General features: G+C 42.3%; 1 protein-coding gene across 4 annotated transcripts in view; it reads right to left on the bottom strand.

Annotated features, from left to right (window-relative positions):
• robo4 (roundabout, axon guidance receptor, homolog 4 (Drosophila)) overlaps positions 1 to 26,375 on the bottom strand; it is a 107,843-nt gene that overhangs the window by 68,510 nt on the left and 12,958 nt on the right. For 2 of the 4 annotated variants that reach the window (XM_052039914.1, XM_052039915.1), the window contains exons 1-2: positions 18,089 to 18,425; positions 7,049 to 7,375 (exon numbers count right to left, since the gene is read on the bottom strand). In XM_052039914.1, coding sequence (XP_051895874.1) covers positions 7,049 to 7,375; positions 18,089 to 18,155 — 394 coding nt within the window. In that variant the 5' untranslated portion in view covers positions 18,156 to 18,425. Of the gene's footprint in view, positions 1 to 7,048; positions 7,376 to 18,088; positions 18,426 to 26,375 lie in introns of those variants that run through there. The other 2 variants (XM_052039912.1, XM_052039913.1) reach the window with 1 other exon arrangement.

The following is a 26,375-nucleotide window of genomic DNA, read 5'->3' as shown; positions in this document are numbered from 1 at the left end:
CATGTGCATAAATCTTTGGAAATAGCAGGTAATGTTGAGAGGTTAATAAAGCATATTGGATCCTGGGTTTCAGTAGAGGCTTAGAATACACAAGCAGGGAGCTTGGGTCTAAGATTTACAAAATACTGATTATCCTGCAACCAGAGCATGACATCCAGTTTCACTCACCAAATTTAAGGAAGTCTGTGAAGGTCCAAGAGAGGGTGCAGAAATAATTTACTGGAGTGTTTCCAGGGATGCGGGATTTCAGCTACAGGGTTGTTCTCAGAGCAGAGGTGGTTAAGAGCACATTTGATAGAGGTCTACAAGATCATGGCTGGTTTAAATAAGGTGAAGAGAAAAGCTGTTGATGGTTCAGATAATTCAAACGCCAGGGAATGTGGTCAAAGGCTACTGCGGTAGAGCTTGAGGGGGATGGGCAATGGGGAAATGCGGAAAAACATTTTACTCAGCCAGTGTGAAGTGTGATTTGAATGAACGTTGGATGTTGCTGGGAGTGCTGGTAATCTCCAACTTCTATTCTATCTACAACACACAGGATCAAAGGGTCTATGTCTCATCCAGCAGCAAAGGACACCAATTTATACCGCTAATGCTATATACAATGGCATTGTTACATTCTAGAACTATAACATTTATATATTATACATTAACATGCCACATTACTTTTCCACTTTGAAAAGAAGTGTGAAATCACTCTTCACACGCATACATTCTTTGTCGATTCAGTCTGTTGACCGGTTTCCTTCATTTGATCCAGTAACTGTGTTCTTCTCTCTAACATTTTATCAGTTCCTTGAAATAAAGAATTTGTAGCCTCTTGTCTTAACTCACTGTTATCCTGAGACTCTTCAGTATCACACATCAGGAATAGATCATTATCTTCAAGCTGTGAGCATGTGATAGACTGAACATTTCTAACATTACTTCTAATGCATATTAAATACTTTCAGATGACAGACAGCGATGAGTCAGAGTACAGGAAGGAGATAGAGAGCTTAGTGGAATGGTGTCATGACAACAACCTTTCCCTCAATGTCAACAAAACAAAAGAGCTGGTCATTGACTTCAGGAAAGGGGGCAGTGCACATACACCTGTCTACATCAATGGTGCTGAGGTCGAGAGGGTTGAGAGCTTCAAGTTCCTGGGAGTGAATATAACCAACAGCCTGTCCTGGTCAAATCACAGAGGTCATGGCCAAGAAAACTCACCAGCGCCTCTAATTCCTCAGAAGCCTAAAGAAATTTGGTTTGTCCCCTTTGACTCTCACCAGCTTTTACAGATGCACCATAGAAAGCATCCTATCTGGATGTATCACGGCTTGGTACGGCAACTGCTCTGCCCAGGACCGCAAGAAGCTGCAGAGAGTTGTGGACACAGCCCAGCGCATCATGGACACCAGCCTCCCCTCCTTGGACTCTGTCTTTACCTCTCGTTGTCTTGGTGTAGCAGCCAGCATAATCAAAGACCCCGACCACGCGCAACATTCTCTCTTCTCTCCTCTTCCATCGGGTAGAAGATACAGGAGCCTGAGGGCATGTACCACCAGACTTAAGGACAGCTTCTACTCCACTGTGATAAGACTATTGAATGGTTCCCTGATACAATGAGATGGACTATGACCTCACGATCTACCTTGTTGTGACCTCGCACCTTATTGCACTGCACTTTCTCTGTAGCTGTGACACCTTACTCTGTACTGTTACTGTTTTTACCTGCACTACATCAATGCACTTTATACTAACTCAATGTAACCGCACCGTGTAATGAATTGACCTGGACGATCGGTCTGTAAGACAAGCTTTTCACTGTACCTCAGTACAAGTGACAATAATAAACCAATACCAATCAAAGGCTCCTTTAGCACATGTGCAAATCTCTCTGCTGCCCCATTGAACATTGGATGATCTGGAGGAATGAATAACTGTAGATGCCATCATATCACATCAAACTCTCAAATAAATGGGAAGTGAACAGCAATCCACCATTGGACATGATAAGAAACATTTGCCTTCAATGGTACTCTGCTATCATACAAGTGCCAGCAAATACCCACAAGACACCTAGCAATAGCTTTCATATTGACGATATAACATATACAGCATCATTCTATACGTAGCTTAACTTAATGTGATTTTTCGAACACTTGGAATATCAACTTGTATTTCCATTTCAAAAAAACTTTGGTCTCTCAGTGATAAATGTTGTAGAATAGCTGTTAACTTCATTGGGCACTTGACCAAGGTGCTCCATCCTCTCAGTCTGTATTCATAGACTTGTTTTAGCAATGTATCTTGCCAAGTTCCCCAAAAGATCTCATTGTCTGTAACTGGAAAATCCTTGTCCACAAGTTAAAGAGTGAAAAATTGAACTGTCTCTACCAATAACAGATGATTCATACAATGCTTTGAAAAGAACATTGATTATTACACTTTGCTTTGGCCAATGATACCCAATTAGATTGTTAAAGCAAAACTGTCCAGGTCTGCATTCTGGAAACATCTGTTGCAGGGCTTGTTGCTTTTGGACCCAAAGTTACCAAAAACAGTTTGTAATCTGTAATGACAACAGTCTAGCAGCAGGAGGAACTGATGAAATTTATTCAAAGCAAAGATAATTGATAACACTTCCTTCTCACTTTACACACGATTATGTTTGCCTTTGTTAAAAGAATGCAATACAAATGCTTTTGGCTGTTCCCGTCCACCATCCATAACATGGCTAATGACAATGTCTATACTGTAACTGAAGCATCGCAACTGAGCTTTGGGGCTTTTGTTTCATCATAGAGAGCCAATAGAGATTTGCTACTCAATCTGCATTTACATTGAGCAAACTTTTCTGATTCACATCAGTCCGATTCCATTTCTTGATTCTTCATAAGGAGATGGTGCAATAGCATTAGCGACACTGGGAAATCAAGCAAGAATTTGGAATAACATTGAATCATTCCTGGAATGAAGATCTGCCACATTTATAGATGCTCGCCATTCATAATAAAATCTGATGTAAGCAGACCTCTTTCGAATCCCTTTCAATAGCCTTCTATTTGAATATAGAGGAGGGGAGCTAACGACTTAATAATGTTTTTCAACCGAAGAAATAACAGTCCAGCTTTTTTTTTTGAAGTTTTTGGTTTGCTTTTGTTTATTATTCTTTTTTCTTTGTTGTTTTATTTTTTTTTAATTTTGGGGTTCTCTTATCATATAATCAAATTTCTTTTCAAATTCTTTTACATTAGGTTCATTTAGTAAGAGACTGGGAGGTTCAGATTATATATTTTACTCCCTGTGTTTGTATATGTCAACGGTTATTATTGTAATCCCGATCTCTTCGCACCATGTGTATAATCACTATTGTTATGTATTAATTTGAAATTTAATAAAAAGATTGAATAAAAAAAAATCAACCTTAACAGGTTTCAGTCCACAAGCGTTTACACCACCTCTGGTTGTACAAAAATATATTCAAAACTATTGCAGCATTATGTTGCTTTGGTGAAGTCCCTCAATATTTCCTCTAAAGTATCTAAATTATTTTCTTCATTAAACCATCTTAATTGAAAAGATAATTATCAAAGCCCTGCAAAACTTTGGCCAAGAAGGATCTTTGGTGAGGACCTGACTCCATATGGCGATGTAGTTTAAGAGTACAATCATATGTGTGCTATTGTGATGGTCCTCATCACATCCATTTCCCTGCAAGCTGCAACAAATCATATTTTGTAAAAGCAAAGCTTGAATCCTACCAACTGTGCATACAGGACCTGTATCATTGATCATCTGACCTAAACGCATGTTCTAGTTACTGCAAAATGATATTGCTCTATCTGCAATAGATACAACTGTTACTGGAGTTATGCAAGGGTCTTTGACAAAATCTCTATTTCTTTGAGTTCTTCCACTGGCCCCTTCAAGAATGAGGAACTGGCCTTGGTTTGCAGTAGACTTGCAGTAATTAGGTTTAATTATATTATTGGATATAATATGTCTTATATGCAATGATTCCTATGTAGGCATCATTGAAGATGTCATCCTATTTGCATAAAAACATCTCCAGATGTGACATTGGTGAATCTGAGCAAAATCTGAATGACCTTCCAATTGAGTTTCAACTTTGCAAGAAAATGCTTACCCAGATTTTGATTTTTAGCAGAGCCCACCACAACTCGACTCCATCTAATGTGAAATACCATGCATTTAAAATCTTCAAAACTTCTCACAGTCATATAGCATGGAGACATATTTCAGCTCACCAAGTCTGTGTTGACAATCAAGTGCTCATTTGCACTCATCCTACAAGCATACCACGTTATTCTCCCCACCAACACCCCCCACCCCACCCCCAAGATTCTACCACTCACCTACACAACAGAGCAATTTGGATTGACCAGTGAACCTACCAACCTTGAAACTGATCATATTCCTTACTAAGGGTAGGAGATTGAACTGCTTATCATAGATATCCTTCCCCATAATGGAAGGATCGGCACCAATGTTGATCTGCATCACTAGTGATGTTATCAAATCAGGAATGGGACCTTAAAGTCTTCTTGCTTCACATTACACTTGATTGTAGTATAGGTGCTGTACAAAGTAAATTCTGTGCAGCGAATGTAATATTGTGTGGATTCCCTCTTTGTGATGCTTTAGAACCTGTTCTCTCTGTGGTGTTGCATTAGAAAGAGTGTTTGTTTTTTATATTTTGTTTTTTTTTTATTTCTTTTGTTTTTCATTTTTTGTTTTTTTTATTTCTTATGTGTTGCCTTGAGTTTCAATTTACAAATTGTTGTTATGTGTCCCTGCTTCTGGAATCAGTGGTAATCAAACCTCTAAAATTACAATTAGAGTCAGAGTCATACAGCACAGAAACAGGCCCTTCGGGCCAACTGGTCCATGCCAGCCAAGATTCCTACCTAAGCTCATCCCATTTGCCCACATTTGGCCCATATCCCTCTAAACCTTTCCTATCCACGTACCTGTCCAAGTATCTTTTAAATGTTGTTAATGTACCTGCCTCAACCACTTCTTCCGGCAGCTCGTTCCATATACTGATCACTCTCTGGTGAAAAGGTTGCCCCTCAGGTTCCTATTAAATCCCTCTCCTCTCACCTTAAACCTATGCCCTCTAGTTCTTGGTTCTCCAACCCTGCGAAAAAGACTGTGGGCATTCACCCTATGCCCGTCATAATTTTAAACACCTCTAAGATCACCCCTCATTCTCCTATCCTCCAGTGAAAAAGTCCCAACCTACCCAAGTTCTCTCCATAACTCAGTCCTTTGAGTCCTAGCAACATCATCGTAAATCTCCTCTGCACTCTTTCTAGTTTAATGGCATCTTTCCTGTAGGAGAGTGAGCAAAACTGAACACAACATTCCAGATGCTGCCGCACCAATGCCTTGTACAACTGCAACATAACATCCCTGATTTCTATACTCAATGCCCTGACTGAAGGCCAGCATGCCAAATCCCTTCTTCACCACCGTCTACGTGCAACACCACTTTCAGGGAATCATGTACTTGTACTCCTAGGTCCCTCTCCCCAGGATCCCTACCACGAGAGGAATGATGGCCAGAACACTGAGCTGTGTTCCTTCCAGTCACTCAAAACTGTTTAGATCAATGTTTTAGGACTTATCCTTTTACTGTGATCTACCATTACATTCATGACTGACAAAGAACAAACTAGCCTGGCACTCATCTCCATGAAACGTGCCATTTACCAGTCAATCAAACCTGAGATTAACAATTTAGATTGGTTTCTTTCCGACATTAGATCCGACATGAACCCATCCCTCAGGGCACAATCTAAAACCTCTCCAAAGCCACAGTACCTTCATAGACCTTTCAGCACCACAATAGCTCTCCATTACTTCACGTGGTTGTGGATTGAAATAATCTAACTTCTGAACAACTTTTACAAACCGTGTATCTTTCATTTTCCACGAGTTACTAATTTAGTGAGTGATCAATACACTTCAAAATCAATTTCTGAGAGCAAATTGCTTCCTTTGCTCCCTTCACTGCAGAATTCAATGGCTTTGCACTCTCAGCACTTTCCATTCAAGACTATTATTGACTGTGGCAAACAGCTCCATATTGGATGTGACAAGTTACAAGCCTTGGTTTATCATCCCAATGCTGTATTCTAGTCCAGGCATAAGTATTATTGGAGTTATTCAATTCTGGAACACTTTATTCTAGTCTAATAGCAAGACGCACCAATATACTGATGCTTACTACATAATGATATTACATACATATTACTTGCTTATTACATATGATGATATCATGACGTTCTGTGGGCACATGATTTTGTGTTCGTATTATACATAACCTTTGACTCACTGTCTGTAAGGATGGTGGAAACAGTCAATCATGGCTCTAAAAGATAACTGGATGGGCACTTGAGGGAAAAAGTCATTTTCCTGGCTGTGAGGAAGGAACAGGGGAAAAGTAATAAAAAACAGAAAATGCTGGAAACACTCAGCAGGTCAGGCAGCAAAGCTGGAGAGAGGAACACAGTTAACATTTGAAGTTGAAGACATTTCATCAAGATAAGGTACCAAATGTTTGCTCTACAAGGAGCCTGTTTGTGCTTGAGCCGCCATTTTTCTTCTTTTCCCACCAAATCACTGGTCAAGGATGGCCCTCCACAGCAAGATGGAACTTTGAAACAAATATCAAAGATTAAGTCCAAATGAAGGGTCTTGATCCAAAACGTCGACTGTCCATTTCCCTTCAAAGATGCTGCCTGACCCGCTGAGGTCCTCCAGCATCTTGTGTGATGCTCCATATTCCAGCATCTGCAACCTGTTGTTATGTTGTTTTTAAAGACTACCACTGTCTGTCTCACTTTAATTTTGCATTGAAGTCAGTTGATAGAGCTTTTAGAACTCAGGAGTGAACTTGGGTCTCCGGAGCTGTGAGGCCCCTACTTTGTGCTATTCTAAATAAAAGTTCTCTTTTCCTTTAAAAATAACGTCACTCTGAAAACTGCCAAATGAGGCATGGGCAAAATGTTAAACAATCAAGCTGATTACTCACATGCCACGTAGAGTGATGCATTCTTACTCAAGGCATATCCCAGATGGTTCCTTGCAACGCATGTGTATATGCCCTCATCTGACTTTCCTTTACGCCCCTGGTTCAGCTGATAGAAGAAGAGGGAGCCGTGAGGCAGGAGAGTTCGCTGGGACAGAGGGTCGTCCTTGCTGGTCTCCACACGTTCGCCATTTCTGTACCACTCGATAATCGGCTGGGGCCTTCCCTCTGCACGGCAGTTCAGTGTAGCCGGCTCACCCCGGAACACAGCAAGGTCAGTTGGATGTTCAATTATCTCAGGGGGTGATTCGTCCAGACGTAGTCTGGAATCTGAAATACAAAACTTCAGTTATAAGCAACACGACACTTCGATGAAACTGAGCATCAACAGTGTAGATCATTGGTTGCAATGATCCACCCAGAGATGGAATGTTCGAATCTGGTATATCGATATGCAATAATTTGATCATTTTTGAAATGAGTGCGGCCACGAAACTGAATCCTCCAAAACCAAACCAATTTACGAAACATCTTCTGTGGAAAGAGAAACAGAGTTAGTGTGTCAGGTCCGAGCGCCATTGTCAGGTCTGATGAAGAATCTCAGACCTGACACATTAACTCTGTGTTTCTCTCTCCACAGATGCTGCCTGACCTGCTGAGTGTTTCCAGCATTTTCAGTTTTTAACTTCAGATTTCCAACATCTGAAGTCAAAACATTTTTTGATTTTCAATTATTGCAAAATGTATTTATTGGAATGAAAGCTAGCCAACACACAACTCTGGTCCCACACTAACATGTTGTCTCCATCACCCAGTTCAGGAACAGACATCAGACTTGCTGACAACACCCGAATTCCCACAAATTAACTTTAAATAGATGCCCAGTTGTGTTGGCTTATGTCTCTAGAGTCTCTGGAATTAATCCCCACACCCCCACAATCCCTGCAGAATTTCACATAAGCAATTGTTCTTCATAGATTGCCCTCCACAGTAAGGACCGTTGACTCTGTTGGAGGGCACCACAGCCTCTGAGGACTCTGTTCACACACAATGACTGGTGCTCACAGCTACCTTCCAGCAGGGAGTTGGAGTGGCAATCCTAGCCAATGGCAATCCTAGAGCTTCTCTCCAACCTATGGGTGATGAAGCAAATTCTTTTGCGCCTGCTAGTAATCCAACCCAAAAGTGCCTTACACCGCAGTGCAAGCATGGTTTTGCCTCCCATTTATTTCAAGTACTCGGTGAAAAGATTGACATATTTATTTAATACAGGAGTACTCATGTAAGAGACTAGCCATTGGAAGCAGAAAGTGTGACATGTCACAGACCAACATCCCTCATACAGATGGGCACGAAATTCCCCCAAAAATGCCATGGCCCAAAGTAGGAGAAGTTAATCCCCCTGGCAGAAATTATACCCATGAAATTTACCTTACTTGAGTGATCTATCTGTCAAAATAAATACAACTATCTCACCAAATTTCACTCATTCCCCGGATTCCCCATTTGCCTCCATACAGCCTGACCAGTTTTGAGGTTGTTTTTTTAAATAATGCGCGGAGTACACAAGAGAGAGGAGCTTGTTTTGCCACACAATGATTTTCCTGTACAAGTCTTTGCTCAAATACAAAGGATAAAAAATATCCACAGTGCTTCCCCAACTCAGCTATCAAAACAGGAAACCTTTCTTTTAATAATAGACTGCGCACACGGAGGTCTCATTGTTCCAACAGCTTCTGCCCCAAGCCACCATGCTGAACTGTCCAAAGTTCCTGTATGACTCATTGGAATGTCATGCAACTATAGAATCTATTGGGCTTCTTGAATCAACAAAATGCATGATATGTTCCACAGGAGCAAGGAGGAAAAGATAAGAATTTCTAAGTATCCAAATGCATTATCTGACTGAAAGTTTGTCATTTTATAAGAAAGTTGTATTAAACATTTCTCACTAAATAACTAATGGGAAAGGATTTTCTATTTGTACATCTAATCCCAAAAAGCTGAAATATATCACCAAAAAGTAGGGTGTGGGTCCCTATAACAGGGCAGCTCAATGAAATGGTCGTATCACATTTGGAGTACCTTTTAGATCATCACGATGCAGGAAGTGGGGACCATATTTTGGAGATGGCACAGAGGAATCTATAACTTGGGGAAGCATAGCGGTGCAGCTGGTAAAGCTGCTGCCTCACAGCACCAGAGACCTTTGTTCAATCCTGACCTCAAGTTCTGTCTGTGTGGAGTTTGCATGTTCTCCTTGACTATATGGGTTTCCTCAAGGTGCTCTGGTTTCCTCCCGCATCCCAAAGGTGTTCATGTTTAATTGGCCATGGTAAATTGCATCTAGTGTGTGGGTGAATGGTAGAATCTGGGGAATTTATGAGAAAGCAGAGAGAATAAAAATTGGGATTAATGTAGGATTAGTGTAAATGGGAGGTTGGTGGTCAGAATGGACTCAGTGGGCTGCAGGGCCTGTTTCCCTGCTGCATCTCTGTGAATCTATGACTCCAGGAACTTCCTGATCCCCACGAAGCCGGGTGAGAGAGAAACACTCTTGTGAGAAAAAAAAAGCAACATTGAATAAAGTCATTTGGAAATTCACCTTTCACCTCAGAACACACTTTAGAGCCAAAGAAATGAGTCTCTGCAGTAATTGTCTTAATATGGAAACATTGCAAACAAATCACACTTTGCCATCAATTCCAGAAACAGCAATTAAATCAATCACCAGATAATCTCTTCAGTGATGTCAATTGAAGTAAGACTGTTAGATAAGATGCTACACTTTTCTTTGAGGTAATGGTCTTTTCCATCCAACAAGGAGAGGAGACAGGAACTCTAGTGCACCTAGTTTCCTTCAGATAGATTAATTGGCCACTGTAAATTGCCCCCAGTGTAAATCTGATTGGTAGAATCTGGGGGAGTTGGTATAATGTAGGGTGAATAAAATGGGACTAGTATAAATTGGTGCTTGATGGTCACATGGACTCACTGGCCAAAGGGCCTGTTTCTGAACTCTAATACCCCATAACTTACCCACCAGTAATGGCAACAAGTGCTTCCTGCCTAACACATTGCAAGCTTTGGGAACCCATTAAGCATCCTGACATATAAGGCATGATTTTGTTAAATTTTTAGGCTAAATTACCTTAAGAAGTAAGATTAATTTAAGCACAGGGTCTCCCATAAAAGTTAAAGTAGATTCTGCAGAAGTCAGTTAATAAGCATGCAGGTAAAGAAGTTCCAGTTCTCTTCATTTATCAGCTGTCAATTCATTGGAATTTCCTATAACTAACCCAGCCTTACATCCTGCAGAGATCCCAGAAACCACTTCCCTTTTTATCAAGGTCTTTGATATGAAAGCTTTTTCAATATTCAGTGACTGCAATGAAAGGCAGAGGAAGCAGGTCATTGTAAAAACTGGGCTATTTCTACCGTAGACAGGAAGTTAAAGTTAAAGCACAGAGTCAGTGCCTGACTTTGGAAACAAGCATTAAAAACATCAGCAACTGAGCCTCGACGTCAGGATGTCCGCCTTTTCTTCTGCAGGGGCTCTGGAATCCTTGTGTTTGTGATAAAGTACTGTTGTTGGTGCCTTTGTAAGTGAGGCTATAAGTGCCATTTAGTCTGCTTTAATCCCTGATGCTGTGTAAGCAGGTGCCTCACTCACCAGCATCTCTAGGCAGAAAGATATTTAAAGTATTTGTTCAATATAATCATAAGTTCTCATAATCAACAGCCACATCAAGTGGGATGGTATATTGTGTCCCTTGCTAGTTCCTGCAAAGGAACCAAAATTGGGAATTGTATTAGAAAAATATTTATGCTTATTTTTATGAAGTGTGCATATCATGCATTCTGGCCACGTTTTGGAGTGTTTGTGCCATTTCCAGTACAAGTCCTCTCCTCTGGGAAACTGAACTGAGCACTTCCTGCCACTATTCACCTGAGCTCAGATATCACTCCCCCCTGGAATTTCGCATTATTTGCTTTTCACTCACAGTTGGAAAACCAGTAAATCATGCAGCAAGTCAGGAACAACACACTGGGAAGTCAATTTTATCACCATGGATTGTCCCAGATTGATTTCCACCAGCTGTCCTTCTGCACAAAGCAGCGCTGAGAGAGACAGGAGCATCCCTGCATTGTGCACCCCAGTGCAAGCTCCTGTTGTCCTAGCAAACCCTACCAGGGGCCAGATCAATACTATGGGAAGGGGTAGGGCCTTCAATCACACACCGCTGCACTGCTTAACTCTTCCCCCAATATCCGCACCCCCTCATTTTCCCCTTTCATTTTCCCCACCTCAATGGCAGGCACACAGAGAGCCACAGAGAGTTCTCTTTAATTGTACTGACCCATTTCCCAGCCAGCAGTACACAAATGAGATAGCTATTGTTGATGAATGCAGAAATGGGGTTCTATCATGTGTAAGTGGGAGAAAACAACAATAGCTATTTCTTAAAGTGATGCAATCATTGCTTTTTTGATGACCCCTGATAAAGCATTGAGGAAAATGCAGCGCACTCGTTACATCAACAATGGTGAAGTCTAATTCTGATAACCAGAACGTACAACAAATCCGATGCAGCCGCCCCAGGCAGGGGTGGTAGGTTCTTGAAAACCATTTGGGCTTCCACACAATTGTTACTGCCTTTCCCATCTCCATAAATCACCACTGAAATCAACTACACAACCCAATCCCATGGGGCTGAAATTCACATACTCCTAACTTACCAGCACCACACTACCATTTTATTCCCCTTGTATTTGGTTGGTTTACCAGTGCTAACTCTAGGCTTGCATTAGCAGAGGTGAATTAATCATCTCACTCGATGTCGATCAGGAACTTGCCAATGTAAAGGTGGATGATTGGGAAACAATCAGGAGGAGAAATGTTGAATAATATTGCTGCCAGTGCAGGATAAGGAGATAAAATTTATGACTACAGCTGTCCTGGCTGAAGTCAAATGGGTCTTTTCAGCTTCAGTTTTATTATATGAATTAGAGGGTTGTTTTTCAGGTCAAGACACGAACATGCAGTGTTCAGTTTAGTGTATTTTCAACCAGCAATTACATTTTACACTGCCTTTTTTTAATATAATTTTCGCCCACACAAGGTGGTCCCAATGGTCACAATAGGCTGTTCCAGGCTAGATGGCCTTTGAATTAGATCAGGGCTTCACCTGCTTTATACCCATAATCATATTCTGGGCCTCAGCAGAATCAAGGAGACGTAGCTCAGGAGGTACCACTTTTATGTTTGAAGATACAAGGGGACAGACGCTATGAAGAACAGGTTGACCCAAGCAAGAAGAGAACCGATGTTAAGTAGGGTGTATGAGGAGAGAAGGAAGCTGTGCAACACATCTTTATTATTGCAGGTCCACATCACAAGTACTGTTAATCCAGGTAATGATTCCATCCATCTCCCTGAATGCCCCCTGAAGGCTTGCCAGAGTGCTTGGTATCCTGATTGATCCCAAGATGGGCTTCCAAGTACATCATCCCTTTCCTGAGGCTGCCTACTTCCTCCTCCTTAATATTGATTGCCCTGTAATGTCTGTTTCAGAGGTGTATTCAGGAATAACTTCCCAAAAATGTGAGGATAACTGCACCCAATCCATCTCCCGGCCCACCTAAGTCACAGATAGTTCCCTGATCTGCATTCCCATCCCTATTGGCAAAGGAGACACAAGGTACCACAATGGCTTCATCCCATAGTCACCGCATTACAGCAGAGTAATGCTTAACGCTGCTCGCATGGAATGATCCGGAATTCTGTGATGTTAAGGCAGCTGTGTCTGCAAGATCACACTCCCCATTCATTAGCAGTAAAGCGCTCATTAGAAAGTAAAATCAATAACGGTACAAATCTTGCAGTCCATGTGAATTTGGCCTTATTTCAGCAGAGGATTAAGAAAACAAATGATTCCTATGCAAGTACAATGCATCCAGCACAAGGAAGATAGTTTATTCTTCCCATCAGACAGCTGAAATGCCCTGAAATGTGAAATCCCTGAAGCCACTGAAGCTGGTTTAACAACATCCAGTAGCAACATCAACAGCATAAATTTAGCTCCAGGCTCAAGGGCCTCATGGAACAGTAAGAATGGTCAGAGACTGGGCTATGATACGAGGTCCAACTCTCAATCTCACCCACATCCAGTCAGGTCGTTAGTGTGAAAAAATGATACACACAAATGTTGACCCATGGCTAATATGTGATTTCCCAAAGCAAAATACATCAGAAGAAAATGATACTGAACAGAAATCACAACTTTCAGAATATTTCCATTTATTACAGTTGTTCACCTCCACTAGTAACTCAACCCAGGCCACAGTGCCCTGTATCAGCTGTGGCTCAGCAGCATCACTCTTACTTAAGTCAGTAAGCTCTGTGTTTGAGGCTGTCTGGAGTCTTGAGGGGAGCTTCTAAGCTATAACTTAATGAAGTATTGAGGGAGTGCTATATTGCTTGAAGTGCTGTCTTTCAGCAGAGACATTAAACTGAACCTCAGACTACGCTCTCAAGTGGGCATAATTGATTCCATAGCACCATTCTAAGAGTAGGAATCTTCTTCTGCTAGTACACTCCAATTCATTTGCAATAGCCAAGCCCAGACAATGATTGCCAGTGAGGCTATTCAACTGGGTGAGGAGTCACCACAACACTACTCAAAAGTAATCAGGTAGAGGCACTCTGCTACCAATGCTGAAATTATTCAGCACAGTCCAGGGTCTGAATCTGGGATCTTCCCTACCTGTGTCACAATACATGTAAAGCATTAATTACATATCTAACCATCAAGGATTGCATTTTAACCTTAGCTTGGTTATTCCCCTGGCTTCTATTGTTATAGCTGTTTACCAGAACAGGAGACAGATTCTTCTCCAGGTGTGCACAAGATTACTGCACTCCAAAACGGAAGAAAATGACAAGACAGCATTAAAATAAAAATTATTGCAAAACTAAGGAAGACATAATTACAATAAATACTTGTAATCCTAGAACTCATAGTTAAAATTTGACCTCAAAGGGGAAGAATAATTATAAAGAGGTTTAATTAAGAAGGTGACAATTACACATACAAAACACATTGGATCCCATATCAGTCTGTGGCTGTACAGAAGTACCTGAAACAGATGTTAGATCCCTTGAACACACGAACAAAGGAGCTGCTGTCTCCTTTCGGTACACTGGTTTGAACTGAGCGCAGCACCCGGCTGTGTTTGGATTAGTGGATTTATCTGTTGCCTAACCAGTTGTCCTCAAAAAGATCATCAAAAGTTCCTCAGGTTGGAAGAGCTTCTACAAACCCAATTTCCAGGTGAAAACTCTAATGTCTCCTTGACCCTTGAAGAATGTCACCAGAATATTAATATGGAGAGACCATTCACATCCGTCATCCCTTCCCAATGAGCAGTTGCTTTACACTAGCCATTAATTACTATCACCAGGATCATTTAATCATCAGCGTCTATCCTTACACTTAGACTCTTAAAAACAGATAATTAGCCAGCTCTTTCCTGTGACATCATCAACAAGATATTAACTAATTTTTGCTGGCAGCCCTTTCAAAAGTCTGTGGGAAAAATATATTTTCAAATCTCTTATCTCAGTGCAGGGTTTGCACCTTTACATCATCCGGTGCTGTAATCACAGTTAAACAGCTTTCTTAGTTGAAATGGCACACACTTTTAATTATTGCAAGGTCAGTGGGGAGGATGATGGGTTTCAGACTACAGCTTCCTTCAGGCCTCTCCAGTCCCTGTCCTTTGCTATTCTTGTATGTTGTGTCCACTATCTCCCTTCCATCCTTTCCATTTGCTCAAGCACTGCATTCTGCAGCTGAGTGCACATCACTGCACATTGTTGTTGTGACACCTTCCAGCCATCTCTGAAGCACACCAGAGTTCTGGGGAATACAGGCTGTCCCCAGGTTATAAGCACCTGATTTATTGATACGATTGAGCTCTTATAAAATTATTAAATTCATAAGTCCAACAAACGTACATATGTTCATTCTGTCAAATGGCAGAACTAGTTTCCCTTCCCTTTCAGTAGTTGTTCATTCAATTCAGTCTAAAGTGCTTTTGATGCCATACATTGCGACACTGTGGAGGGGTGGTTACCATATCAAGTGATTTTTTTTGTATATTTTCCAACTAATGGACAAAATCAACTTAAGGACGTCTATAAAAAAACGGATCCCTTTCATTACCTAGGGATGGCCTGTGCAGGATATCCACAGGGCAAAGACGGACAATGAGCTGAGTCCAAAAGCATTGCTGCCGAGACAACACCTGGCGTTTCTCTATCTGTATACCGTACACCTTCTGACGGCCCTATTTACTTACAACCCTGAAGAAACATGCGGCCTCTATCATCACAATCACTCTCTGGCACTACATGAAACCTGGCTCTGCAATTAGTCATAATATTTAATGCAGCATGTTTGTCAAGTTCATGTCGTTGGATTATGCAGGTTAGACTTTAAAAACAAAGTGCATTAGATGAGACAAGTCATGGCTAGCCCTGAGTGATTTTGCCATTTTCAATCAGTATCAGGATACTGCTGCTACCCACATGGCCCTTGACAGCACGGGCATCGTCATTCCAAATGACAGCAGGGTACTATTCATGGTGAACATGATCAACAAGGTTCAGACTACGTTGCATGCTCAGCAGCGGATTGAACCAATCATTTGAATTATCCTAAACCTGATCATAATTGAGAAATTTTCATTCAAAAGGGACAATATCTGGGGTGCCAAACCTTCATACAGAATGGTTGATCTCTGGAATGTGCTGCCAGAGGATATGGTTCAATTACATACAACTACTACAGTTAAGAGGCATTTAGACAGACACTCAATAGGCAAGGCACAGAAGGACTCGGTCTTAATTCGGGTAAGTGGGATTAGTGTAGATGGACAAAAAGATGGGCATGGACATTACGGGCCAAAGGGCGCATTTCTGTGCTGCACCACTCTATAACTCTCAAGATATTAAAGCAAAATCCCTTTCGGGTGAATGTTAAAGACGCCATGCTGCACACGGAGGAGGAGCGATGAGCTCTTCCAGCATTCTTTGCTCACCCAGCAGACTGCGCGCTCTCATCTCAATTTTATTGCCACCGTCTTCCTAACGGAAACTGGTTTTTCCATTTACCTTTAAAGCAAGTGTGAATGAGCGTAATAAACTGATGACATACATTACATCCTAGACTCTTTACTATGGAGTGATACAACTAAGAAGATCATAAGGAACAGGCAGGGCCCAGAATGGCTCATTGAAAGGGTTATCCAATTTCTCAATCATGAGCTCTTTCTCCCTTTTCTTTTATGTGTCCAATTCCCTTCTGATGTTTCTATTTAACCTGATTCTACCACCATTTCAGGCTGTATATTCCAGATCATAACTTGCCCCATACAAAAGAAATCTCTAGAAATAAACTGGGTAATGCAATTATTAATATCATTGAAACATTTCTAATGATGTCGTGCTGTCACAGTTGGTAGGTAATAAGCCATTCCCCATCAGCACCAATGAAATAAACGACCAGTTTATTTCTTTGAGGGATTTGTGCTCCTCTGCTTGTGATCTCTCGGATCATTGTTTTCATTGCACTGTCCAAAGCCTCTGTCCTAAGCTAGAGATTCCCTCCTAACATCACCCCCTTTCTTCACTCCTTTAATGCATTCCTCAAAACCCTGTCTTTGATCCAGCTTTTGCTTGCTTGTTCTATAATCTCCTTGTGTGGCTCAATGTCATTTTGTTTTGTTAAAGCGTCTGTGAGTGTTTTAGAAGATTTTATATAAACACAAGCTGTTACTCCTTGAGAAATTTAAGAACCTTTTCATACAGGACTGGGCAAACAAGGCTGATTTCTCTCCACCATGTTGAGATCAACTAGAGTGGTCCACTGTCCATCAAGACTGACATCAGAACAAACTGTACACTGTAACCAAGTCCTTACTAACCACAGTATTGGGAGAGGCTAAATCAAAGCAACATGAAGCAGAACCAGCCCCTCTACAATGTGACTGTGTAAAGTATACATTTTTGGCAAGCAATAGTATTTGTGTGGAGGGGTGGGCTACAGAAGGCATTGTAATTAAATTCTGACTAAATATGTAGCAGTTCCAAAAGTACAAGGAAATCAAATTAAATAGATGTTCTTTTTTAAAATGCAAATTAATGTAATTACTGGTTTGCGAAGACACATGTTAGTGCCTGCATTTCTGGGGAGATGATATTTGTTGTGTCTGGATGTGCACCTTAAAAAGGGTCGTTTTCAAATAGTTCTGTTAATCTCGCCCCATCGCTCACAGAAGTTACCTGGCAAGACGCTGTTGTATTTATAAATCTAAGCCGCACAATGTACATTTCTTAAATTATTCCACCATCTACTTCAAAAGCACAGAAAAGCTTATTTTCGCAGCTTCAAAGCAATATTTATGGAAACTGGCATTTATTTACAGATAACTTCTTTTTGCTCTGAACTCGTCACCGTAACGATCTCTTTTAAACAAAAATGCACGGGATTTAAAAGTGCGGCTACTCCAGGCGGCAGATTATTTCAAGGGCAGATTCTTCAATAATCATGTAAAACTAGAAATATTCATTTTCCTGTTCACTATATGGCTAGAAATTTTGGGCTGCAAGTTAAGGGGGGGGGGGGGGAGTTATCTGGCGGTCAACGAGATGCTTCAGCTAAATAACTAACAGTTACAACGATAACGGGAAGTGCAGAAATTACTCGTCAGGCAGCATCTGTGGAGAAAGAAACAGATTTAATGTCTCAGGTCACCGTTTGCTTTTGGGATATTAACTGCACTTCTTGACTGTTTGCCGAATTACAAAGTTAGACCTCAAAATGTTGTGTGGCTTCACCTAAATCCTTCTATGCAACAAATGTATTTCCCTGAATTAAACTTACAATGTAGGGGTTCCTGCAGTTGTGTTTAAAACTCCACACCAATCTAAAATGACAACTGAAATGGCGCTTGCGTTGCACATGTTAAAACACTCACCTTGCAAAGAAGGGGAAAGTTCCCAAAGCAGCAAAAGCCGGAGGAGCAGCCTTGCCCCGGCTTCCATCGGCGCTGAGCATCCGAGACTGCAGCCCCGCCAGTCTCCCGCAGGCTCATCAAAGCTTAAAACCTCGCAGAAAACTTTTTAGCAAACTTTTTTTAAGTGTTAAACTCCCAGTGCTGCTCTACCCCTCACGTTTCTATTAATCCCTCCTTCTTCGCCGAGTCTGTTTATTCCCGCTCCTGCTTTGCTGTGGTTTATTTGATGTCTCTTCCAGCACAGATTTATCTCTATATCCCTCGTCCTCCCCTATGGTTAGTTATATTCCCTTAACAGCCCGCGCGTAGATGATAGCACCCCATCCACAGCCTTCCATCACACTGCTCTCCCGACACCAAGCCCCGCCCTGTAATTTAACTCCTTCAAGGCTACGGTTGTGGAAACAGTAGTTTATAGCCACGTGGAATAAAACCAGAAAATGTCCCAAATACTCACCAGGTCAGGCAGCATCTGTGAAGAGAGAAGATTGGTTAATGTCTCAGATCAGTATCACTCGGGTGAACGGTCACCGAACCTGAAACATTAACCCCGTCTCCCTATCCACAGATCCTGTCGGATTTGCTCAAACATTTTGGATTTATTCAGGGTCAAGGCAGCTGCCAGTGGTCCAGTGATTAAACCCCTGAGGGCACATGGGGACGACGCTGGAGGAATGTGGAGATCTCGACTGGTGGGCTTGGAAAAGGTTGTAGATATGGGGACAGGGAGGGAGGGATTAGCTCATGGGGGAAGAAAAAGGCTGAAGGTTTTTAAACTGATGGAAAACCAGTGTAGGTCAGGCTGCACAGGTGTGATGAGACTGATCAACTTAAGATAGGGACTGCAGAATTCTGGATGAGCCAGCATAGAGTGGGAGGAATAATGAGGGTTTCAGAGGCAGTGGAGAGACTCAGGGCCAATGTGGAGCAATGTCACCAAGGAGAAAGTAGCCTTGGTGATGAAACTGACGTGTGGTTCAGCTCCATACCAGCATAGGAACAAGGCTGCTCAACTCAAACTCAGCTTGGCTCAGAGAATGTTCTGGGAGGGGAATAATGGTCAAGGAGTTCAGTCTGTGGCAGGAACCAAAGACCAGTGTCCCCCATTGTCAGCAGTAAGAAGTTGCTGTCCAGGCAATACTGGGTGTCAGATGATCAGCATGAATGTCAAGCAGGGAAGTGATGCAGGGATGTGGTGCTCAGAGAGAGGTGAGCAACTTTAGCGAATACAGACCCTGATATTGTATTTCCAAACAGTATCTCTGAAGGGCTGTGATTTATATAAGGGAAAGGATCTGGGGTCCTTGAAAGTAATTGATAAGGAAAGATAAATCACTTCAGCTAACTTTCAGGTTACATTTTGATAAATGAGAGCAGAGGATATATTTGTGACTGAGGCAGTGCAAAGGAGGTTCACCAGATTGATTCCTGGCACACTGTTTTGTACTGTGAGGAAAGATTAAACAGATCGGCCGATACTCAAAAGTTTAGGAGAATGAGAGGTGATCTCATTCACGGAGTTTTCCCTTGACCGGGAGTCGCAGTCTCCAGTTAAGTGGTCAGCAATTCAGGAATGAGATGGGAAGAAATTCCTTCACCCAGAGGATAGAAAATCTTAAGAATTCTCTACCCAAGAGGGGTGACGAAGCTTGATTGCTCAGTATATTCAAGACTGGGATTGGTAGATTTTTGAACATTAAGGAAATCAAAGGCTGTGGGGTTAGTGCAGGTAACTGTCACTGGTAAAACCCCAGTCATGGTCTTGTTGAATGGTCTATTCCTGCTTCTATTTCTTCTGTTCCTATGAGAATTCCAGCAGCTGATCTGAACCAGAACTGGAAGTGGATAATATTATGCTGGTGACAAAAGGTGGTTTCAACCAGGGCCCGGGTAAGTGATCAGAAGCTTATCTCGGGGTCAAATAGGATGCCCTGTTTGCAAAATTCAGGTAATTTTAGACAAATGTTGGGCAGAAAGATGGAACTAATAGTTAGAAAACAAAGTTTTAGCCTCTTGTGTATTTTTAATCTTCACCACTCCCAGTCTGTATCACTTGAATTCAGTGGAGCCAAGAAGAGGTCCTACCAGGAGCAGTGACCACTGTGAGGGAGCAATAGTCTCAGCGGGAACTAGGGTAAGAATAGTGAAGTGAAGTGCTTCATGAAGTGCTTCGAGTGGGTGGTCATGGCATGCAGTAACTCCATCCTCCCAGATAACCTTGACCCACTGCAATTCATCTACCGCTGAAACAGGTCTACAGGTGGACGCCATCTCCCTGGCCCTACACTCATCACTGGAGTATCTGGACAGTAAAGACACCAACATTAGACTATTGTTTATTGACTACAGCTCCACCTTCAATAGTAATATTCCAAGCAAACTCGTCACCAAATTCCAAGACCTGGGACTCAACACCTCCCTTTGCAACTGGATCCTTGACTTCCTGACCAACAGACCGCAATCAGTGAGGATAGGCAACAACACCTCCAGCACGATTATTCTCAACACTGGTGCCCCACAAGGCTGCATCCTCAGCCGTCTACTCTACTCCCTATACACTCATGACTACATGGCCAGATTCTGCTCAAACTCCATCTACAAGCTTGCAGATGATACCACTGTCGTGGGTTGTACCTTAAATAACGCTGAGTCAGGAAGGAGATAGAGAGCTTAGTAACATGGTGTCAATGACAACAACCTTTCCCTCAATGTCAGCAAAACAAAAGAGCTGGTCACTGACTTCAGGAAGGGGGGCGGTGCACATGGTCCACATCAACAGAGCTGATGTCGAGAGGGTTGAGAGCTTCAAGTTCCTTGGAGTGAACATCACTAATAGCCTGTCCTGGTCCAAACACGTAGATGCCATGGCCAAGAAAGCTCACTAGTACCTCTACTTCCTCAGGAGGCTAAAGAAATTTGGCGTGTCTCTGTCAATCCTCACCAATTTTTATTGATGCACCATAGAAAGCATCCTATCTGGATGTATCACGGCTTGGTATGGCAACTGTTCTGCCCGTGACCGCAAGAAACTGCAGAGAGTTGTGGACACAGCTCAGTGCATCACAGAAACCAACCTCCCATGCATGGACTCTGTCCTTACTTCTCGCTGCCTTGGTAAAGTAACCAGCATAATCAAAGACCCCACCATCATGGACATTCTCTCTTCTGTCCTCTCCCATCAGACAGAAGATACAAAAGCCTGAAAGCACATATCACCAGGCTCAGGAACAGTTTCTAACCTGCTGTTATAAGGCTATTGAAAGCTTCCCTAGTATGAGAAGATGGACTCTTGACCTCACAATCTATCCCGTTACGACCTTACACTTATTGTCTACCTGCACTGCACTTTCTCTGTAACTGTTACACTTTATTCTGCATTCTGTATTGTTTTACCCTGTACAACCTCAATGCAGTATGTAATGGATTGATCCGCATCAACAGTATGCAAGACAGGTTTCTCACCATACCTCGGTATATGTGACAATAACAAACCAATTCCAATGGTGGGAAAAGGTGTATTGAGGAGTGTTGGCCTGAAGAAATTAAAAATCTGCAAAACAGCTAACTGGAACAAGTCAAGGACAGTGGATGAGTAGACAAAACAAATTTGTTTGTATCATGTGGTGGAAGAAGTGGAGGCTGTAGTTTTGTGTGACTGTTCTTGTGGCCACCATTTTGTGAACTGGTTTTCGGAACTAACTCTTGCTGGATTAAGGTAATCAAAAGTAGACATGATGAAGGCCCTACTGATAATCTGCTAAATCAGAGATCACTTCTTCAGAAAGCTATCAGGGATGCCAAGAGACAATACTGACTCAAAATAGAGTCCCTGACCAGCTGTCAGTTATGGTAGGGCTTACATGCCATAACAGGCTACCAGACGAAGTCGGGCTGCATAGCTAACAACAGCGCATCCCTTCCTGATGAACTTAACGCATTCTATGCGCGTTTTGAACAAAAGGGAAGTGGATCGTCACCATCCACCTTGACAGCCACCTATGCAGCTGAACCTGTGATCACAGTGGAGGACATAAGATCAGTCTTCCGGAGAGTGAACATGAGGAAAGCACCTGGCCCAGATGGTGTCCTGGGCCGTGTGCCCAGATCTTGTGCTGATCAGCTGGCAGAAGTATTTGCAGACATATTCAACCTCTCCCTGCTTCAATCTCAGGTTCCCTCCTGTTTTAAGAAGACCACTATCATCCCGGTACCAAAGAAAAGCAAGGTAACATGCCTCAATTAATACCGACCAGTGGCTCTGACATCCACCATCATGAAGTGCTTTGAGACATTGGTCATTGGCACGCATCACCTCCAGCCTACCAGACAACCTGGACCCATTGCAATTTGCCTATCGCCGAAACAGGTCTACAGCGGATGCCATCTCCCTGGCCCTACACTCAGCTCTGGAGCATCTGGACAGTAAAGACACATACGTTAGACTATTGATTATTGACTACAGCTCTGCCTTCAATACAATAATCCCAAGCAAGCTTGTCACCAAACTCCGAGACCTAGAACTCAACACCTCCCTCTGTAACTGGATCCCTGACTTTCTAACAAACAGACTGCAATCAGTGAAGACAGGCAGCAATACCTCCAGCATGATTATTCTCAACACTGGTGCCCCACAAGGCTGTGTCCTCAGCCCTCTACTCTACTCCCTATACACTCATGACTGTGGGGCCAGATTCTGCTCTAACTCCATCTACAAGTTTGCAGATGATACCACCGTATCTCAAACAGCGACGAGTCAGAGTACAGGAAGGAGATAGACGGCTTAGTGGAATGGTGTCGTGGCAACAACCTTGCCCTCAATGTCAACAAAACAAAAGAGCTGGTCATTGACTTCAGGAAAGGGGGCGGTGTACATTCACCTGTCTACATCAATGGTGCTGAGGTCGAGTGGGTCGAGAGCTTCAAGTTCCTGGGAGTGAACATCACCAACAGCCTGTCTTGGTCAAATCACGTAGATGCTATGGCCAAGAAAGCTCACCAGCGCCTCTACTTCCTCAGGAGGCTAAAGAAATTTGGTTTGTCCCCTTTGACTCTTACCAACTTTTATAGATGCACCATAGAAAGCATCCTATCTGGATGTATCACTGCAACTGCTCTGCCCAGGACCGCAAGAAACTGCAGAGAGTTGTGGACACAGCCCAGCGCATCACAGACTCCAGTCTCCCCTCCTTGGACTCTGTCTTTACCTCTCGCTATCTTGGTGTAGCAGCCAGCATAATCAAAGACTCCACCCACGCGGGTCATTCTCTCTTCTCTCCTCTACCATCGGGTAGAAGATACAGGAGCCTGAGCACACGTACCACCAGACTTAAGGACAGCGTCTACCCCACGGTGATAAGAATATTTAACGGTTCCCTTATTCAATGAGATGGACCATGACCTCACGATCGACCTTGTTGTGACCTTGCACATTATCGCACTGCACTTTCTCTGTAACTGTGACACTGTACTCTGTACTGTTATTGTTTTTTCCTGTACTACATCAATGCACTCTGTACTAACTCAATGTAACTGCACTGTGTAATGAATTGACCTGCACGATCAGTTTGTAAGACAAGCTTTTCACTGTACCTCGGTACAAGTGACGATAATAAACAAATACCAATACCATTACCAAAAAGTTCTATTTGATGCTCTTTGATTAGGTAGAAGAATAAGGCTTATAAGAAGAATAGTCTATGTCCATGAACTGAAATAACCTGAGCCCAGTGTCTGACTTGATGCGGCTGTAGCTAGTTTGAAATGGTCTGATTTAGGGAAAAGCAAAGGAATGACATCATTTGGGAGAAGAGCAATGAGGTAATGCTATCTGCAGTCTTGGGCCAGACACAATGAAAAGTGGACACAGGCAAGCCCGATAAGTCAGAACCAACAGAATCAAAGTATAACATTGCAGAACTGATAAGGAAAAAGAATAAGAACAAAGGGTTTCAGAGGTAGAGCAGCAAGAATTCCGTGGAGACCCCCCGCCACCCCATGCCTGGGGCAGGGAGAAGAAGCATCAATCGTTTGGCCAACGGGAGATCCCCTATTTCAGTGGTGTAGGTGGAAGGAGTTGTTTGGGTGAGTACTGGTACCAAAGGAACAACAGCATTCAAGAATTGTTGACCCGGGGTGTATCTTACATGCACATTTGCATTGATACAATAAAATTGATACAATAAAGTTGCAATTTTTGAATTAATTAGGATTTGTGTGATCTTTTACCTAACCTAAGTTAGTTAACCGAGGTAAGGGTCAGCAGGAGATGGATATAGAAATGTCTTGGAGAATGAATAGCACATGCTGGATGGACGAGACTGTAAAAGCACAGTTGTATGTAGATTGTGAGACAGTCGTTTCCAGGAGCAGAGAGAGAATGAAATAGCATGGAGGAGATGGAGGATAAAGGTGTCTGTGATATAGGCCTTCTAGGATCTGGTCCTTTCTGTGATTGAGATGATTAGTGGAATGAGACCATGGGATGACAAGGTTAAGGGAACGATTGTGATATTGGTTGGGAATTTAAATGGAGAAGAAACCAAGGGGATTGGGAATAATGATAGCAGAGGAGAGAGAGTACGTCAAAATGAGGTGGAGGTTGAAAGTCCTTGAGGATTGAAGTCAATCAGTACAGAGAATGCTGGACAAAACTAATACAGATATCTCAAGGAGGAAAGTACCTGGATGGTCGTAGCAAATTGTGAGAACCTAAAGGGATGTAACATAATAACAATCTATAAAAAACTGCAGATTCTGGAAATCTGAAATAAAAACAGAAAATGTTCAAACACTCAGCAGGTCAGGCAGCATCTGTGGAAAGAGAAACAAGAGTTAACACTTAAGGTTGAAGATCCTTCATCAGAATTGGGAAAAAGAATTTAAAAAGTAATCATAAGTTGCATAGAAGGTAATGGTAAAATGTTGGATAGGACAAAGGGAATATCTGTGTAAGGGTGACAGAGTTGTCATGAGGATGTGATGTAAATATCATCCAGTTAAACAGATTAATAGGGGCAGTTGGAGAGTGAGGGTACAGATATAATGTGTTACTACTGACAGGGCTGTGGGACATGCCCAGCAGTCAGACTATGCTAACAGAGAGAGGGAAACTGAGCCAATATCACAGATGGATGACTAACAGCAGACAAGGCCAGCTCTGATACAGACAGAGAAAGTGAGTTACATAAAGCTGGACAATCTAGCAACATGCCCAGATGGAACAGAAGGTGATGTTCCTCAAGCTTGCACTAGGCCTTGTTACAACAGTGCAGGAGGCTTCACATAGATATGTCAAAGTGGGAGTGGGATGGAGAATTAAAGTAATTTACATACACACGGATAGGAAAGGTTTAGGGGGATACGAGTCAAATGCAGGCAAATGGGACCAGCTCAAGAAGACTCCTTAGTTGGCATGGATGAGTTGGGCCAAAGGGCCTGTTTCTGTGCTATATAACTCTATGACTCTAATGAGGTGAGATGATCAAAATTAATACACCTTCTTCCATTCAGGCCAAACAGAACTCCCTCATTGATTAAGTTCTTCAGTGAGGGAGTCCAGACTCCAGAACTGGGCAAATAATTGGAGCCAATGCTAAGTTGATTACAACAGGAGTGCTATGTTGTTGGGAGTGTGGAGTACCAATGAGGGTTTGAAAGGAGACTTTCTGCTGGCAGATGCAGGTGAGCACTAATAACCATGAGCACCTCCTAAAAAACATAATGGATTCTCTGCATTGCTCCATAATTCTCTCTCAACATACATCACAAAAATAGATTAGCTAATATTCATCTGTGTGTTGGATCTTGCTTTTGCAAATCAACTGCCATGTTTCCCTGCATAGCTCTTGCAAGATAATTTATTAACTTTGAAGCACTGTGGGACAATCGAGAAGAAGCTAAGTCAATGAAAGTTCTTTCCAAGTGTTCCTTAAAGGGGACACTCACACTCCCAATGATTGTGTGGCAAGAACCAAAAGCATTCCCCGCTAACCTTGATTGTGATATGCAGTCCTAAGTAAGTAGGCTTACGGGCTTCAGCACGTTAAAGCAATTCTGTGTGAATACCGGGGGCAGATGCTCAGTCAACTGCACTGTGAAATATGGAAGGGGTGACAAGTAGAAACAAACAATGTTGTAAATCCAAAGAAAGGTGATTCTATGGTAAGTAGGTAGATATTGGATTTGCACCTTCAGTCCGGAGCACCACCATTTGATTTCACTGCGTTAAGGGAGCTATAATGCAGCTCTC

Source organism: Pristis pectinata, chromosome 27 (genome assembly GCF_009764475.1).
Source record: "Pristis pectinata isolate sPriPec2 chromosome 27, sPriPec2.1.pri, whole genome shotgun sequence".
NCBI lineage: Eukaryota > Metazoa > Chordata > Chondrichthyes > Rhinopristiformes > Pristidae > Pristis > Pristis pectinata.
The sequence above is the reverse complement of the archived record's forward strand: the minus strand, read 5'-3'. Positions and strand labels throughout refer to the sequence as shown.